Source organism: Suricata suricatta, chromosome 5 (genome assembly GCF_006229205.1).
Source record: "Suricata suricatta isolate VVHF042 chromosome 5, meerkat_22Aug2017_6uvM2_HiC, whole genome shotgun sequence".
Lineage (NCBI taxonomy): Eukaryota > Metazoa > Chordata > Mammalia > Carnivora > Herpestidae > Suricata > Suricata suricatta.
The window spans coordinates 128,861,202-128,878,652 of NC_043704.1; the positions used below are offsets into that span (position 1 = coordinate 128,861,202).

The window sequence follows — 17,451 nt, forward strand, 5'->3', positions numbered from 1 at the left end:
TGTCTCAGGATAGCATTTATTATCCTCCTAATCCCTTCCCCACTGCAGTTCAGGAACCTCATCCCATGAACCAATTCCACAATTTATATTCAGTGTCTCCCATCCTACAGGCACTTTGCTGGTCATCCAGGAAATACCGGGAATCAAACAGCCTTCCTACTACATGCAAAATTAAGGCTCCTGGGTGGCTAAGTTGGTTAAGCACCCTATTCTTTGGCTCAGGTCATGCTATGGTTCATGGGATCAACCCCCGCATCAGGCTCTGTGCAGACAGCATGGAGCCTGCTTGGGATTCTCTCTCTTCCTCTCTCTCTGCCCCTCCCCCATGCTCTCTCTCTCTTTCAAATAATAAATAAATTTTTTAAAATACACGCTAAATTACTACTGTGATAAGTACATCAAAGGAGAGCTACGCAATACCTCCAAGGTAGGAAAGCCGGAAAAGCCTGCCTTAAGGGCCTTAAGATTGAACTAAAGGGGCGCCTGGGTAGCCCAGTTGGGTAAGCGTCTGGCTTCAACTCAGGTCATGATCTCACAGTTCGTGGGTTCGAGCCCGGCGTCGGTCTCTGTGCTGACAGCTCAGAGCCTGGAGCCTGCTTCAGATTCTGTGTCTCCCTCTCTCTCTGCCTCTCCCCTGCTCACGCTGTCTCTCTCTGTCTCTCAAAAATAAATAAAAAAACAGAAAAAAAAAAGATTGAATTACAATCTGAAGGAAGAGTAGACATTAACTAAGGGAGGCTTGTGAGGGGACAATTAGAACAAAGGCCCTGGCTGGGAAGTGGCAGGGGAGCAGGGAGAAGTAGAAGAAGGGCACTGTCGCTGGGGTGCAGAGAACAAAAGGAGGCAAGGTATGTGTGCAAGTAGGAGAGAGGATCGAGGCCAGACCACACAAGGCCTTCCATGTTGAGCAACTTTATCTTTATCGTACAAATGAGTAGGAGCCAAGTTGGTCCCAGAGTTGTGGGTTATCATCAAGCTGATTAACAAATGAGTAGGAGCCAGTGAAAGAATACAAGCATGGATCTGGGAATTTCCTGTCTCCTGTCAGGTTTGTGTCTCCTGCAGTGTGAAAACCTTATTGGATAGGACAGCAGTGGAGAAAGGAAGACCAATGAGAAGGCTACTATAGTACTACGGACAAGAGGCGATGATGGCCTCTGGGCTAAGGTGGTGAGAGAGAGGAGATGCCAGATTGAGTGAAGGAATATTTAGGGATAGAATTGAAAGGACTCGGCAATAAATTAGATACTGACTGAGGGAGCAGAAAATGCCAAACATGAGTCTTAGGTCTCTGCCTGAGAGGATGGTGCTGGTGCCATGGTCTCAGATAGAGAAGACCGGTTTGGGAGAGGGGAAGAACAGGAGAGTGAGGGCTAATGACCAGGAAGTCATTCATCTTCCTGCAAGCTATCGCTTGTAATTCCCCGGCATCCTACAGCTTATGGAGTGCCACAGACTGAACATGTGTCCCCTCATCCCAAATTCATTCGTTGAATTCCTGCCCTCCAATGTGATAATGGTATTAGGAAGGGGCCTTTGGGAGGTGATTAGGTCATGAGGATGGAGCCTTCATGAATGGGATTCGTGCCCATAAAAATGAGCCCCTGCAGAGTTAGATCCCTTGTCTCTTTCTGCCATGCGGGGATACATCTGAGAAGTCCGCAGTCTGCAACCACGAAGCGGGCGCTCACCGCACCTCAAATCTACCAGCCCCTCGATCTTGGACTTTCAGCCTCCAGAACTGTGAGGAAAAAGATGTCTGTGATTTATAAACCACCCAGTCTATGATATTTTGTTATAGCTGCCTGAATGGACAAAGACATGGAGAAAACCACTGGCGGCTTTTTGGGGTAAATAAATAGCTCTTTTTTCTTCTTTGTAATTTCTCCTTTCAGATAGAGGACACTGTTATAGTTACCATGACAAAACAATTCAACTTCTTTTTAGTGTTTATTTCTTTATGTTGAGAGAGAGAGAGAGAGAGAGCGCGCGCACACAAGTGGGGGAGGGGCAGAGACAGATGCAGAGAGAGAATCCCAAGCAGGCTCCACACTGCCAGTTTAGAGCCTGATGTGAGGCTCGAACCCACAAACCATGAGATCATGACCTGAGCCAAAATCAAGAGTCAGATGCTTAACCAACTGAGCCACCGTGGTATCCCAAAACAGTTCAACTTTTAATGTCATATTTAATAGTCAGAAATATTAAGATTCAGCTTCATATTATTATATCTACTTAACTGCCAATGTTACCTATATATAATCACACAAATTCCTCCACAGGAGTAGAGTGTACTCTCTGCCCTCTATCTTACTTTTTACCCAGATAATCTTTTCCTCTTGGTTCTGGAGGATTAAAACTTTTTTCCTACTCAAGCCAAAGGACAAGGGGCAAAAGCCTTTAATCCGCCCCCCCAAGATGACATTTGAACTATCAATAGTATTTCATGACTTCTTTAAAGAGGCTTTAAAAAATGGATGACTTTGTTATATTCTCAAAATATAACCAACTCACTTTAAGGAGCTAAAACCTCCTAACATTCTTAAACCAAGCTGTAAGAAAACTTCTATCATTTCACCTATAGCCTGCATCAGCCACTCAAAACCCTTATGTAACTTCTTAAATCTTGGGGTGCCTGGGTGACTCAGTATGTTGGGCATCCGACTTTGGCTCAGGTCATAATCTCATAGTTCATTGGTTCGAGCCCTGCACAAGGCTCTGTGCTGGCAGTTCAGAGCCTGGAGCCTGCTTCTGATTCTGTGTGTGCCTCTCTCTCTGCCCCTCTCCTGCTCATGATCTGTCTCTCTCTGTCTTTCAAAAATAAATAAATGTTAAAAAAAATAAAATCTTAACACAGACTTTTGGAAGAATATAAGAGGAGTCCTTAATTTTTATACTGTTATTCAGAGCAGGTATAAGAGCCAAACTAAAGAACAAAGTTTTTAATGTTCAAATTAAATTTGAGTATTTATTTAACAGCCCAACTTTGAGGTTAATGTTCATTAAAGAACCCAGCAAGAAATAAAAATCCAGTGACCCTGTTTGAATTCGAAAAATTTTCTTAAGCCATTGAAGAGAAACTTGAGAACAACCTCCAAAAACATTTTTGGTTCTAATCCTTAATTAAAATGCAGCTACTGTACATGTCCCCTGGTTCTCAAAGGCCACTCTCCTCGTATTTGTTTTTTGTTTTTTTATAGTTTATTTATTTTTGAGACAGAGAGAGACAGAGCTTGAATGGGGGAGGGGCAGAGAAAGAGGGAGACAGAATCTGAAACAGGTTCCAGGTGCTGAGCTGTCAGCACAGAGCCTTATGTGGGGCTCCAACCCACGAACCGTGAGATCATGACCTGAGCCAAAGCCGGACTCTCAACTGACTGAGCCACCCAGGGGTCCCACTCTCCTCATTTTAAGCGGATTAATCAGAGCAGGTCTTGAGCCAGATACACCCACTGTGGCTTTTGCCTCATATTATAAACACTTGAATACAGCTCTTTCTACTCACTGAGACTATAAGCATCATAGAGGGGTGATGTAATTCATTTTTACATTTTAGTCACTTATAAATATGTTCCACATACTATATATGAGAAAGGTTGCTAAATAATTGAAGGAATTAAAGGAATCCCATAAAACAAGATGACCAAGCGGAACTCTGTCAGCTCTGCATTCAGTCTTGTCCAGGTCAACATTTGATGTCCATATTTATATAAGATATAAAGATATCAATAATAGTGTGATTATATTTTCAGATAAGGATGATAAAAAATAGGTGGATTAATTTTATGGGAACATGATATTATACCAGTTCAAGGGTCTAATTCCAAAACATACATGTATAATATCAATATAATATCATATATATGTGCATATTATACATGTACATATGTGTGTGTGTATATATATACATATACATATATATATATATATGGTTTTTATACATGTCCCTAGCCTGAAAGACTGCTCTCCTTATTTTAAACAGATACACGGTTAAATAAGACAAGTCAGGTCAGCTCATAGATGATATGTCTTGTTCAGAAAGAAGTCTTTCTATTCAAGAGAGTAAAGAAAGCACCATCAGCACAGGGCATCACAGAATCTTGTGTATTAATTAACCATCCTGTTCTGTCCCATCATCTGTGGAATACATAGGAGAAGAAATTCAAGTTGATAAGGCTACTGCAGGGCAGTATAAATTGATGGACAAAAGCGCAAACGAGTAGACCCTCCTCTGTCTTAGTCTTTCATCAGGGGGGTTTATTTATTATTGACAGGTTGACCTTCAGGCAGTACCTGTCCTCTGGACTCAGCCTATAGAATCCTTTTTTCTTCCCGTGGTAGTCATATTGCTTCTTTCTACATCTCTGCTAAGACTCGCTACACATACTGGAAAGAACACTGAACTGGGAGACAAACATGCCAAATTCTAATCCCAGCACTGATTCAAATGAGCTGTGTGACCTTGGGCAAACTTCTTAACTCTAGTTCCACATCTATAAAATAAGTTGCATAGTTTTCCCTCGATCTCACCAGCCATTGTTTACAAAAACAATTGATTTTCACCATCTCTTGCCCTCACCTGCACAGTAGCATCTTCAGCCTCTGTATTCCTAACCTCCACATTTACTCATTCAGTTATATGAATTTATCACCTAATATGTACCTTCTTTATGTTTGGCACTGGGCTAATATAGGCAATGAAAACAATCATATTCCCTGCAATGGGGTGAAAAAGACTTTTATTTAATGAAGAAAATTCTGACTGCTATAAAGAACTTGTATTGTAGGGTAACAAGAGTGAATGTGGGGATGCAAATTTAAGTGCTATTGCAACAGTCCAAGCAAGAGAAAATGATGTAGCAGGGTCAGTAGGTTAATATGTAGGACTCGGTAACTATCTTAGGAGTAGAATTGACTAGTCTTGTTAACAAGATTGCAAAGGGGAGGTGAGGGAGAGAAAGGGAGGTACCAAGGTGACTCCCATGTTTCTGGTTTGAACTTTTGTGCTGACTGATGGACCTTGGGAGTAACAGTTTTGAGGACAGGGCTTGTGAGTTCTCTCATTCAATCTGCAACATCCACATTCAGATGGAGATGTCAATAGGCAATTGTGTATGCAAAGCTGAAGTGCGCTGGGGATAGATATTTGGGAGTTGTCAGCAAACAGGTGGTGTTTGAAGCCATGGGAATGGAGGAGCTCACCAATGGAGAGAGAGTAGACTGTCCCATTTAAGCTCACAAACTGTCTTCTCTTATCACTTGGTGCTGGCATCCGTGAATAATAACTCTATCAGTGGTGCTAACCTCTAAGAGCAGCATTCCCTGCGGGCAGCATTCCCTGCGGGTTCATAAGGCACTCAGTCCTCTGTAGGATTCACTGGGCTAAAGCCCCAGTCTACAGTCTGCCCAGAAGTGAAGCAAAGTTTCCGTTTCACATTCAGTCTCCCACTTGGTCACCTGAATCACATACCAGGCTGCTGGGTCTCTAGGACTCAAGAGAACATTGCCTGCAAGCCTTGTTCACTTCCCACAAACTCAGACATCTACATCTGAGCCAGAACTTGGCCGTTCCCATCAAACCAAATACCCTTAGTGAATGTGCTCAGTCCACCTGCCCAAACTCATCTGAGAACTCACTTATGCTCAGACTGTGTCCCCTACCCCAATCACCACCATTTGAAGAATACTCTTCAAAAATGTTTCATTGTCTAATTTTCCCAACCTTCTGCACCTTCATCTAATTAATGTCCTTAATCTCCTACTTAGTTAGGAAGGTGGCTTTGTGAAATGCCAGCTATAATAGAATTCAGGAATGCAAAGGATGAGATATTTGTTCTCAATTTGCCAAATAACCTGCCTACCCACTGAGTGGCTGAACACAGTAGGAATAATAACAAAAACTACCAAACAAATGAACCCTTAGGTCAAACCCTCATGTTTGTTTGACACTGAGTGCAGTCCTGAGGAGCTTTAAACAAGAAAGCATCTGTGGACAAGGCAAATATAACAATGACCATGACCAGGGTCTACGGGGACCCTCCAGGCCCCATCAAGACATGGGTAGAGGCGAGAAAGGAGGGTGCTCCACAGGCAGCTGCCTTTGTTGTGAGTCACTCGTACACCACCCTGTGCCAGGCTCCAATGTGGGTCTGAGAGAAGAAAGAATGAGATCGCACCCAGGGTCATGTGTGTATGGGTGCATGTATATACACACGTAAGCAATGGCTTACTACATACAAGATAGTAAGGGGCCTTATTAAACACAGACAGAGGGGCGCCTGGGTGGCTCAGTCAGTTGAGCCTCCGACGTTGGCTCAGGTCAGATCTCATGTTTGTGGGTTCGAGCCCCGCATCGGGCTCTGTGCTGACAGCCAGCTCAGAGCCTGGAGCCTGCTTCTGGACTCTCCCCCTCTCATGCTCTGACTCTCTCTGTATCAAAAATAAATAAAACATTAAAAAAAAATTCAAACACAGACAGAATATTTTGGAAAAGGAAGAGCTGTGTTTCACTCTTCCCAACAGATTTGGAATAAGATTTTTTATGGAGCCCATTTAACTTGAGTCTTGAAGGGTAGATAGGTGATCTCCAGCTGGGCAAGTTGTAAGTTTAGGAAAGAATTCTAGGTTACAGGGAGGAGTGTATTTGAAGGCACAGAAGTGGAGAAGCAGATGGTGTGCCTGGGATAATATCCTCCAAGTGTGTGAACACAACGTGGGTGGGACCCAATGGTGCTAGATGGCGTGAGAGAAGATTTTAGGTAGCGTGCAGACACTACATTAAATGTAGGTTTCAGGCGCAGAGGTTTCAAAGGTAACAGTATCTGGCTAGAACTTAATATTATTCTGTTTTTATTATATTTATGTTTCTCTTATGTTTACGGTAAATGACAGTGGTTTTCCATTGATAGTAGTTATATAAAACTTGCTTTTTAAACAAATTTTAAAAGTAGGTGGTTTGCTTGGAAACCGTGGCACTATATGGTTCAAGGTTCTGCCTGGGGTGGGCAGCATGGCCACGTGCCTGCTCATCTCCGAAGTAGCCACTGCACACATCCACAGGTTCACTAAGAAGGGCAAGGAGAAAAGGGTTGCCTGTTATTCACATAGTGGAGTTTGATGGAAAGAGATAGGTGCATCTCTGGAGTTATGTGTTACTATGCATCAAAGGGTTTGGAGAATATTGACTAAGGAAGGCTTTTCCTGAATGATGAAAAATAACTTGGTTATGCTCACCTACCCTTTCTAGAAGGTTGTGCAGTGTACTGATGTAGTGCATAATAAAAACAACAAAACAGTTTTTTAAAAAAGGAAGTGATTTAAATGCAAATTTAGAAAAAAGAAATTAATCACACCAGGGGCCTCTGGGTGGCTCAGTCAGTTAAGCATCTGACTTTGGTTCAGGTCATGAACTCACAGTTCATGGGTTCAAGCCCTGCATTGGAGTCTGTGCTGACAATTCAGAGCCTAGAGCCTGCTTCAGATTCTGTGCCTCCCTCTCTCTCTGCCACTCCCTGTTCATGCTCTGTCTCTCTCTTTCAAAAATAAAAAAACATTAAAAACTTTAAAAAAATAGAAGTTAATCACACCAAACTTATGGAAAGAGTTATGACATGAACATCTGAAGTGTTAGAAATACACTCCAGGAGAAAAGTTAGCAGTTTGCTATGTTGCTGTCACTGTGTTGGTACAGATCAGTCAGAGATCAAGCATGGTAATATGGGTCATTTTTTTCCTTTTTTAAGTAAACTCTACTACCACCGTGGGGTTGGAACTCATGACCCCAAGATCAAGAGTTGCATACTCTACCGACTGAGCCAGCCAGCCTCCCCCAAATGAGTCAAGTTTAAAGCCAGGCAGACAGGAAATCCAATCTTCCTGAAATCCTTTCTGGCTAGGTGGCTGTGGGCAAGGACTCAGGTCTTTGTCTTACTTCTCTTACCTTTATAATAAGAGTCCATATTACATGAATGTAAGCATTAGAGAGACAACAAATATGAAGCCCTAAAATTATAGATGATACTAACCTTCTTTATAACTTTCCAACAAGCTTTCCACAGTTAGCCGTCATTGGCTCTGATCTAATTTTCTAATTCTGTGAGACTGTCTGTCTGCAGAGCTATTAATTGGTGTCAGAAAAGAACTGAATGTGTTGTCTTTATTTCTCCACCATTTTGTATAGAAAGGTAAAAACTCAGCACAATGTTCATATTTATTCTCAGGTCATCCCCAGTGGTTGTCAGCTGGCGAGGAGAGCACCCACCCAGTCTAAGCTGAAGGATCCATGTTACATTCTAATGTTCTCCAGAATGTATTTTATAATATTTTTTAAACAAAACAATAAACTGTACAGTCACTCACTATAAACACATCTCTGAAAACATGTAGCACTGAGAAAAGTGGGGGGAAATCACTTAATTCACCTTCCACTGTTCTGTCCCTACCCTTTCAGCCACTCCCCACGCCCCACAGTAGTGAGGCCTGGAGGCTTGTGGAGGTGGATTTAGTGAGTGCAGCTGACATCTCAGAGCACCACCCGCAGGGGGTCTCTGGCTTCCCACTTCAAAAGCAAGCGTGTGCTGAGACTAGAAAGAGAGATTGTAATCAGGACACTTTGGCTAAGTAAGAGATAAACTGGACCAGCCCAACCCCCTTAGTTGGCACAATCTGAGGTTCCAGCTCTTGTAAAATCATTAAGGCACAGCACAAAAGCAGTTTCCCCGGGAACAGAAGTAAGGACTTGCATCTTCCAAATTAAGCATGGCCTTTTTGGGAAACCTATCAGAAGATTTTCTGTCTGCTGACCTTTGTTTTCACTTCCTGGAAGTATTTTATGAAGTAGGTCACCTCATTCAAATCCAGAACACTACGAATATCTCCCACATAGTTTTGCAATTCGAGTTATAAACATGATGTGCAAGCGGTTTATGACTCTGGGTCTTCCATGTTGCTAATCGTTTGTCCCTTACCACGGTCATACTTTTTTCTAAATGAGCCAGAAGATTTCAATAGATCGGATATAGCTATTTCTTCTTATAGTTTGGTACAAGTCAGAAATATAAGTTTTTAGAAATGCCTTTTCATAGATGATTATAACAGATAGAATGAAATAAATCTCAACATAATAAAATGAATGCATGATGTTAAACAAGAAGTGATCCAACATTTTTACCAATTTTTTAATGTGTATACTCCCACATGCTAGAGTCTACTACTAAAAACCCTAACTTTTGATTGGGTAACAAGACTGAAAACTGCAGTGCTATATACCCTGCCTCCACGAAAAAAGTGTCTAGTTACTTCTGAATGATTGTCATAGCTCATTAGTGATCTATTTGAGGCTACTATATTTCCAGTGTACACAGTGCTTTTTGTTTTGCAAATCCTGGTGATATTAACATAGTCATAAATACATATAGACAATAAGACAAGTGCATTTCTAGGGCCTAATACTTTTATTTGTCAAGATATGAATAGTTTAAAATTTGTATTTGAGGCCCTGGAAAATTATCAAGGAGTCTACAATTTAACTCTGATAGGGTAGTTTAGCTATTCAGAAGAAGGAAAAGCGCATGGTTTTATTACAGAACTTGAGCCTAACGTCAGAATACAAATGTTCCAAGTTCAAATAAATCTTCACAAGCCTGCTTGCTTCTCACATTGCTGAATCTGAATAGCCACAAGCAGGAGCCTATAAACATGTAAACTAGCAGCAAGTAAATCACTAAGGCACATAGTAAAAGCAACAGCCAAAAGCAAACACTCATTAACTTTAAAGATAATATAAACAAGATGATACCTGTTCTTCAGCTTTTTGGTTTCTCAGCATCGATAAATATTTCCTAATTGCATGGAGAGGATATTTTTTGAAATAAGAGAATCTAGATTGAGGCAACAGATTATCCATGGTGAGGAAAGTAAGAAGGTTCTCGTCTGCCCCACCCTGTCAGCAACCATATGAAGTCTAGAAGCTTCACAATTGCTCAGATGCCTGAAGATTTGCTTGTAGCTCAATCACTTTCCTGCAAACAAAGCAAATGTTCTTCTCCTTGCTGCTTCGTCTTTTGGGTAGGGTTCCTGGCGAAACCAGACAGCCAAGTCTGAGTACCGACCATCTAAATGCGTCCAGAAATGCAATGCCCAAAGGGCAGTAGGAACCAGGAGGAATGTAGGGGCTGGTCCTCAGAATGCAAATTGCTTAGTGGTAGTGATGCGTTTGTCCTATTTCTAGAAACAGCGTTCTGTTGCAAGCTATGTTAATATTAGCTAGCTGGTGACTTTCCACACCCACAGACTCTCGTGAGGCTTAATCTTAATTCTTCTGACAGCTTTTCTGGCTCTTAAAGAGGACATGACATGTGGTTCTTTCTGTTTCCTTCTAGATTTTTTTTTATCAGCACGAGAACACATAGGGACATCCCTTGGCTGGGTCTCAGCTCAAAAGTGTTGATTCATTCAGTCTTGAGAAGCTTTGTTTTAGGGGACTTCAAAAAAAAAATTAACAATTTACTTCACTCTTCACTGTTATCGAGGAGTTCAGTGTCGGCACTTAAAAGGTTTGGCTTACCCTGTCATGCATTATGCAACACGCCCAGTAACCAGATACTTTACTTTAATTGAACAATAGCTGTGAACAGATTCTGTTCTGAGTTAAAGGCTTCTCTCCTTGAATCCTTATCTCAAATCCACAGGCTGCATCCAGGAACATTAAATTTCCCCAGGCTTTATTCCGCATGTAAGGGAAAAAAATGTTACACATTTACTTTCTAAGTACTTTAAAAAAGGATTCATGCTTTAAAAAGAGAACAGGGTAAGAGGTCTGTGGTCTTAGAGGACATGAAATCATGAAATTTGAAAGTTCAATATTTTCTTAATAATCTATAGAAGCCACAGGGTTTCTGAACACAGTTTCCAAGTAGACTTTCCTGTTTTACCACCCTTGTTAACACTGTGCTAGCTGGTTCATTGGGTGGAAACATCTGGCCACTGGGATGAGGGGCTGTAGAGTCCGGGCCAGACATCAACCTAAAATCATGAGACAACATCATGAGACCCTGAGATTTGCCTTCAGGTGGAAAGAGAAAGCTGGTCCCCTCCCCTTCAGAGACAGCAGTGTTGGGGACGAAGGGTTAGCAGAGCTGGGGACCCACATTGCCTCCCTAGCTATCCCCCTGGATATGTGCCCTGACACTCCTGGCTGGGCCACTTGCCTTCAGGGAACACATTTGATGGCCCTAATGTGGGTCATGCTGCAGCAGCCCTGGCCATCTGTCAGGTTGGCCTCTGGCCCACTTGCAAGGTGATCTTCCAGTCTCACCAGGGCCAGGCTGGCAGTTCCGAGAAGTCGTTTACATAATGCTGCTAGGGCTGGCTCCCAGGAAGAGGAGGAGGCCCTGCCCTCCTGTCCCCTCTTTGGGTGCAGGCTGGTTGGCTCTTGAGTCTCCTCGGTTTGCTGGAGGCAGCCAGCCGACTCCAAGGGGGGCCAGAGACCAGCGCTGGGCTTGTGAGCCACCAGAATGCTAAGGGCAGCATTGTACACTCCCTGCCAGCTCACAGTCTGGAAAAACAAGAAGCGTGGAAACCTAGACACCTGGCTCTGGAACCAGGGGAGGCCCCCTGAAGCTTTGGGAGGAGGAAAGTTGTCATATATACACACCCTTGAGGAACCCACAAGCTGCCCTTTCCCTTCCTTTTTTAAAATATCTAAACCTTCAGAGATGCCTCTTCTCATGGAAAGAAGCTGGCAGTCTGCCAAACACCCACAGCACGGCTGTGATCAAAGCATTTTCCCAACGGACGAACACAAAGCAAACTTCATTTCAAATGGTTGTTTCATGCTCACCTTCTCCTGGTTTGAGGAGGGCAATGAAAAGAGATGGGGAAGGGCTGGGTCTGGGGAGAGAAAAGAAAACCCAGACCAAAAACTGTCCTGCTAGATTTAGCATACAAAGAAAAAACGGTGAAACAAACAACTAAAATCCCCTTAGGCATTTAATCGACAACAAAAAATAAATTGTATCTAATATTTATTGGGCCTTTCAGCCAGACACTGTGCTAAATTCTTTACATGCATTATCTCATGTACCACTATAGCACCCTTGGGGAAACTGAGCCTTAGAGAGGATAAACAACTTGCCAAGGTCACACAGCGGCAAAGCAGGGGAGAAAGGACTCCAACCAGGTAGACTGACACACCAGGATCCTGAGAGGTTCCGTTCCCAGTCAGTGCACTGCACAGCCTCTTAGTCCACATCCTGAAATGGATTCCTAAGAACCTGCTTACAGAAGAACCTAATGAAGGAAAGAGACGGGGTTGCCTTGTTAAAGAGAAATACGAACGTAGACTGTTAGGAATTTACAGACTAAGATTATTAGATTAGAGATCAGGTGCATCTTTGTGCAAAGTCATACAACTTCCTATCCTGGATTCTGCATAAATAAGGCTGATACTCATTATTTATCACATAAAAGTTCCCTTCTGAAATGATTCTGGGGATCTTGAAAAGAGTTTGTACTATAGATTCAGATTTTCTGCCTCACAAACTTTGAAAACTACTGTAACCTCAGTTTCTGTTTGACATAGATTGCAATAGTTAATTTTGCTCCATATTTAATACAAATATGATGGGGAAGAGTCACGGAACCGTTGTGTTCACAGTATGAACATCTCTGCCATCTCAGCCCAGAGTGACGTTTCGATTGCCGCTGTGTCTCAGTTGCCTTGGTAAACAGCAATGGCTCGGAGATTGAGTGGCTATGTATAAACCTGCAGGGACCAAAATAGCCTAGTGGCCTATATACCTGCCCAGTGGTAAGGGGTTTATTCCACTGCACTGCAAAATAGCACAATAAGGAATGGAAGTGACGACCTGTTATTTGAACAACTCACACCCACCCCCTGTCCTAGCACAATAACCAACAGGGGTGCCTGGTTGGCTCAGTCAGTTGAACGTCTGACTTTGGCTCAGGTCGTGATCTCACAGTTCATAGGCTGGAGCCCTGCATAGGGGTCTGAGCTGACAGCTCAGATCCTGGAGCCCACTTTAGGTTCTGTGTCTCCCTCTCTCTGTCCCTCCCTCGCTCTCGCAGTCTCTCTCAAAAATAAATAAACATTTAAGAAAAGAAGAAGAACGGTAATGAACACAAAGCATAAACCCAGGAAAGCAGAGAACCAGGCCACAATCCCACTGTGAAAGCACTGAGTCTTTGGAGTGGTGGGGGTCTGGAGCCAAAGGCCAAGAAGGAATTCTTGAGATGTCCATGGTACAAAAAGGTGATTTTATTAAAGCATGGGGGCAGGACCCATGGACAGAAAGAGCTGCACTGGAGTTGTGCAGAGTGACTGGTTATATACTATGGAGTTAGGGGAAGTAAAGGCTAAAGGCCTTCCAGAAGGACTTTGAAATGCTAAGGAGGACTCCTATGAGGCCTTGCAATTGTCCAGCTAAGGGTGTTTTCCCTCTAGTAAGGCATTAGCATTAGGACGGTAGGGGTCTTCTGGAGAAATGCTAGACTCTGTATTTGCCTCAAGTCAATGGGCTGCAGGTTACAAGGAAATTTAAATTTATCCGTCATTTCCTTCTTGTCTTTCTTTCCCACATCACTACGGAGGGGAGGATGAGTGATATGAGGGGCTCCAGGAAACTGAGTCTATAAATTTCTGGAGATTAGACTATGGATAAGATTGCCTTTTTCTTGTCATTTATGAAGATATTTGTAAATTGATGGAGACTCTGGTCCTGCAGGACTGTGACCTCTCTCAGTTAACCATTTGTTTTCTTTTCATGCCTTTGTTCTTGGGCAGCCAGGAATGCCTGAGCACTAACACACATCCACCCCGCAGGGGGAGGGGGCGGTGCTAGCTTGTGCTTGGCCCTCTCCTGCCTTATGCTCCCTTATCAAAAGGATACTTGTGTGTTCTCTTTGGTTCCTAAAAATTACCGGCTTTTCCACAAATTGCTTAAAAATATGGAAATCCCAACTTCTTCACTAGAAGAGCAACATACAAAGGCAAAATTAAAGCCAGAAAAAATAGTGACAAGGGTATGAAGAAAGAGCTATTTTACAATTTACTCCTTTTCAAACGTTGGAGAAGATGGGATGAAAATGTGGGTTTGTCAGGCCATCTAGCACTGTGGACTGCACACAGCAGGTATTTCATTCATATGGGCCAGTACCTATTCATTAAAGGGAAAAGACAGAGGAGAGAATGGGATCCATTAACATTGCAAGTGTTAAATCCAGGATGAGAAATAGGAAATGAAAGCAGAAAGCTTGTCTCCAGGATGCCTTTGAGTGGACAACATTTCCAAATTGCATCAGGACAAAAACTAAAGCCCCACTAATCCCCTTCTCTTTCTCCTTCCAGTCAGTACTGAGAGTTTCTATCAGGAAAATGACTCCATGCTCTGGGAATTAACCCAGCATAGATACAAAATGAAGGGCAAGCAGTGAGAATGATGGAAAAGTTGCTAGCCCAGAAAACAGAAACCATTTTTTATCATGAATTCCACTGAGAAATCACTCTCATCCCACTAGGGCTGTAGATATCGGCTCCATTTCTTGCTCCCCCAAAGCCAGTTCTAAATGGAATCAGGAGAGGGAAGAGGGAAGCCTTTACCATTGCTTCTCAGGGCACCAACATTCCACCTTTTGCATGATGAGATCTTTTGTGCTAATTGATACGACATGTAGGGGGTAATTATCTCACCTGCATTTGCTGCATTTTTACTTTCCCCAAATCCACATTCAACACCAGGCTCCTGTAAGACCCTCCTCGGGTCAAGCTGACTCTAAAGGAAAAATACCAACCATTGTTTCACTCTCCAACCCTCTTCCTGGTTGACAATTAAGGGTTGGGCAATCAGGTTCTGGAAGTCCTAAAATGTAACCCATAAATTACAACTTAAAGGTTAACTTGTTTTTCAAGATACTATTGCAAGATCCCCCCTTTAACTGCAAAGTTCTTGCTTCTGTACACCTGCTTCACCTCCCCTTCGGACCTATGATTGGTCACCTCAAATCTCTCCTGAGACAAAGAACTCTCAATTGATAGGTCTCTGGTAAATCTTACGGTTGTGTGTCAGAATGTGATTAAACCCCATGTAATGCTGTAAACTATGATTGGTTACTTCAATGATGACCTCTTCTGCTTTACTATGACCTGTATAAACCCTGAGTTTCCCATCAGCGGGACTCTCTCCTGAGGACATGCCAACACCCAGGAGGGCCATTCAGCCAAACTAAAATAAAACCCATTCACCATCTCTGGTTGTGTCCCTGGGTTTCACTCTCTGTGACTCGCTTTAGGAGGGAAAGGTCTAATACCCCCACCATGCCATGTTCCTATTACAACCACAACCCAACAACTTTGGTATTTCTATAATTTTTTTTAGCTTATTTATTTATTTTGAGAGAGAGCATGTGCACATGGTTTGGGGAGGGGCAAAGAGACAGAATCCCAAGCAGACTCTTCCCAGAGATGGATATGGGGCTTGCACTCACAAACCATGAGCTCCTGATCTGAGCTGAAATCAAGAGTCCACCCTTAACTGATTAAGTCACCCAGGCGCCACACAACTTTGGTGTTTCTAATTGCTCTGAGAACCATGCAACTTTTATGCCTTCTGCTTTCTGGCTTCAAGGACTGATTTCTCAAGTTTCACAATAACTCTGCATCCCTGGGACACTTGTCCTCCACTTAGGGAGAAAACATTTTTCTGCATTTTTTAAAATAAACTTGAACAAGGGGCCTGGGTGGCTCAGTAAGTTAAGCTTCTGACTTCAGCTTAGGTCACGATCTCACAGTTCCTAGGTTCGAGCCCCCCGTCAGGCTCTGTGCTGACAGCTCAGAGCCTGGAGCCTGCTTCACATTCTCTCTCTGCCCTTTCCTCACTCTCTCTCTCTCTCTCTTTCACTTTCTTTCTTTAGCTCTGTCTCTCTCTCAAAAACAAATAAACATTAAAAAATTTTTAAATAAACTTGAACATGCATCAGAATCACCTGGAAGGCTTGTTAAAGCACAGATCGCTGTCCCCCACCTTCACAGTGTATGATTCAGTAGGTCTGGGGCAAGGAGTGAGAGTTTGCATTTGTATCAGCTTCGCCCACGATGCTGACGCTGGTGACCCCTGGACAATTGGTTTAGGTGCTGTCAGGCAGGAGACATGGCTGTGGAGAGATTTGTCAGGTGGAGTTGGAAGGATAGATACCCTGTTTGCTGGAGCACTTTGAGAGCTGCCATCAGATTCACATTTTAAAATGCACGTCCATGGCAGTGGTGGTGTTGCAGAATCTGGTCTGGATCACCCAGCAGGGAACCAAGTGGCACTCAGAGATCTTGGAAGGCAGGTTTATTTTACACCAGTGGGCTCAGAGGAGATTATTCTCCAGAGGTCTGAACCCAGAGCATCAGTAATTTATAGCCTGTTACTTCCACATTCCTCATTAATGCATGAGACAAGCAGTGTGGGAAGAAGAACCGGGAAGAGGAAGCCTGTGATCAGGGACAGGTATTTCCTTATCAGTCCTGTTGGCCATCTTATAGCAGATTTTTCCCTATCAGTGGGTTTTCTCCCAGCTCATCCTTATTTCGGTAGTCACTCCTCCAAGAGTGAACTCCTGCAGTTATCAAGCTTCAAATGAATCTCTCACCAACTTCTGTCTTCTCAGTGATATCCTGACTTGATATCATATTGCTCTCAAACTCTTACTGGGTGCCTCTTACCAAGCTGAAGCAGCACTATCAGTAATGTTAGCTTGGAGAGACAGCCCTTTCTGTAAGCTCAGGGCCAGATCCCACTGCCGGCTGTATACAACACTACCTCCCAGCCTCTTCTACCACTAACACTTTGTCCCATTCCACTTGGGGAAGGAGGAATCTCAGACTTGGAACAGACAGCCCCCTCATGCCAAGAATCTCCAAAATCACCATTTTCCACAAACCCAACCCCAAGCATAATTTACACATCCCTCTCTTTAATGCTACTTACTGTAGTCAGGATCCTCTGCTAACTCTCTCCTCTTATCCAGTCTTGAGTTTGCTACAAAAATGGTCCTTTAATAAAAACATGAAATGTCCTCAGGAAGTGTACCATTCCTGGTGGATTCAGAAGGTGGATTCACTATCTCTCCAGAACCTGTGTCCTGAGTTGCGTCACCTTCTCCTCATGACCCTGACTTCCTTCCACCTTCCCCTTAAGCTGCCATGCTTTGCTTCTTTCTAAGAGGAGTAAAAAACCCAGAAAGAGAAGACAAAGGTATTTCCTCCTAAGACCAGTGGTTCAACCTGAGGGAACTTTCAAATTGGTTGTGCTACCTGTAGTTCTCTAAGGAAACTAAAAATACGATTTCAACAATACGGAAAAGATATTTATTTGAGTAAAGGAGCTTTGGCTAACTAGGAGAATGGAGTCGGGGGATGGATGGGCAGGTTGGTATGTTCCCTTGTAATGT

The 17,451-nt window shown here is 43.1% G+C and overlaps 1 protein-coding gene across 3 annotated transcripts in view; it reads right to left on the minus strand.

Annotated features, from left to right (window-relative positions):
- ATP2C1 (ATPase secretory pathway Ca2+ transporting 1) overlaps positions 1 to 10,169 on the minus strand; it is a 162,076-nt gene extending 151,907 nt beyond the window's left edge. Inside the window, exon 1 of one of the 3 annotated variants that reach the window (XM_029940301.1) lies at positions 9,797 to 10,169. In XM_029940301.1, the coding sequence (XP_029796161.1) occupies positions 9,797 to 9,904 (108 nt within the window). In that variant the 5' untranslated portion in view covers positions 9,905 to 10,169. The remainder of the gene's footprint in view (positions 1 to 9,796) is intronic. The other 2 variants (XM_029940302.1, XM_029940300.1) reach the window with 2 other exon arrangements.
- Between the last annotated feature and the right edge of the window lie 7,282 nt (positions 10,170 to 17,451).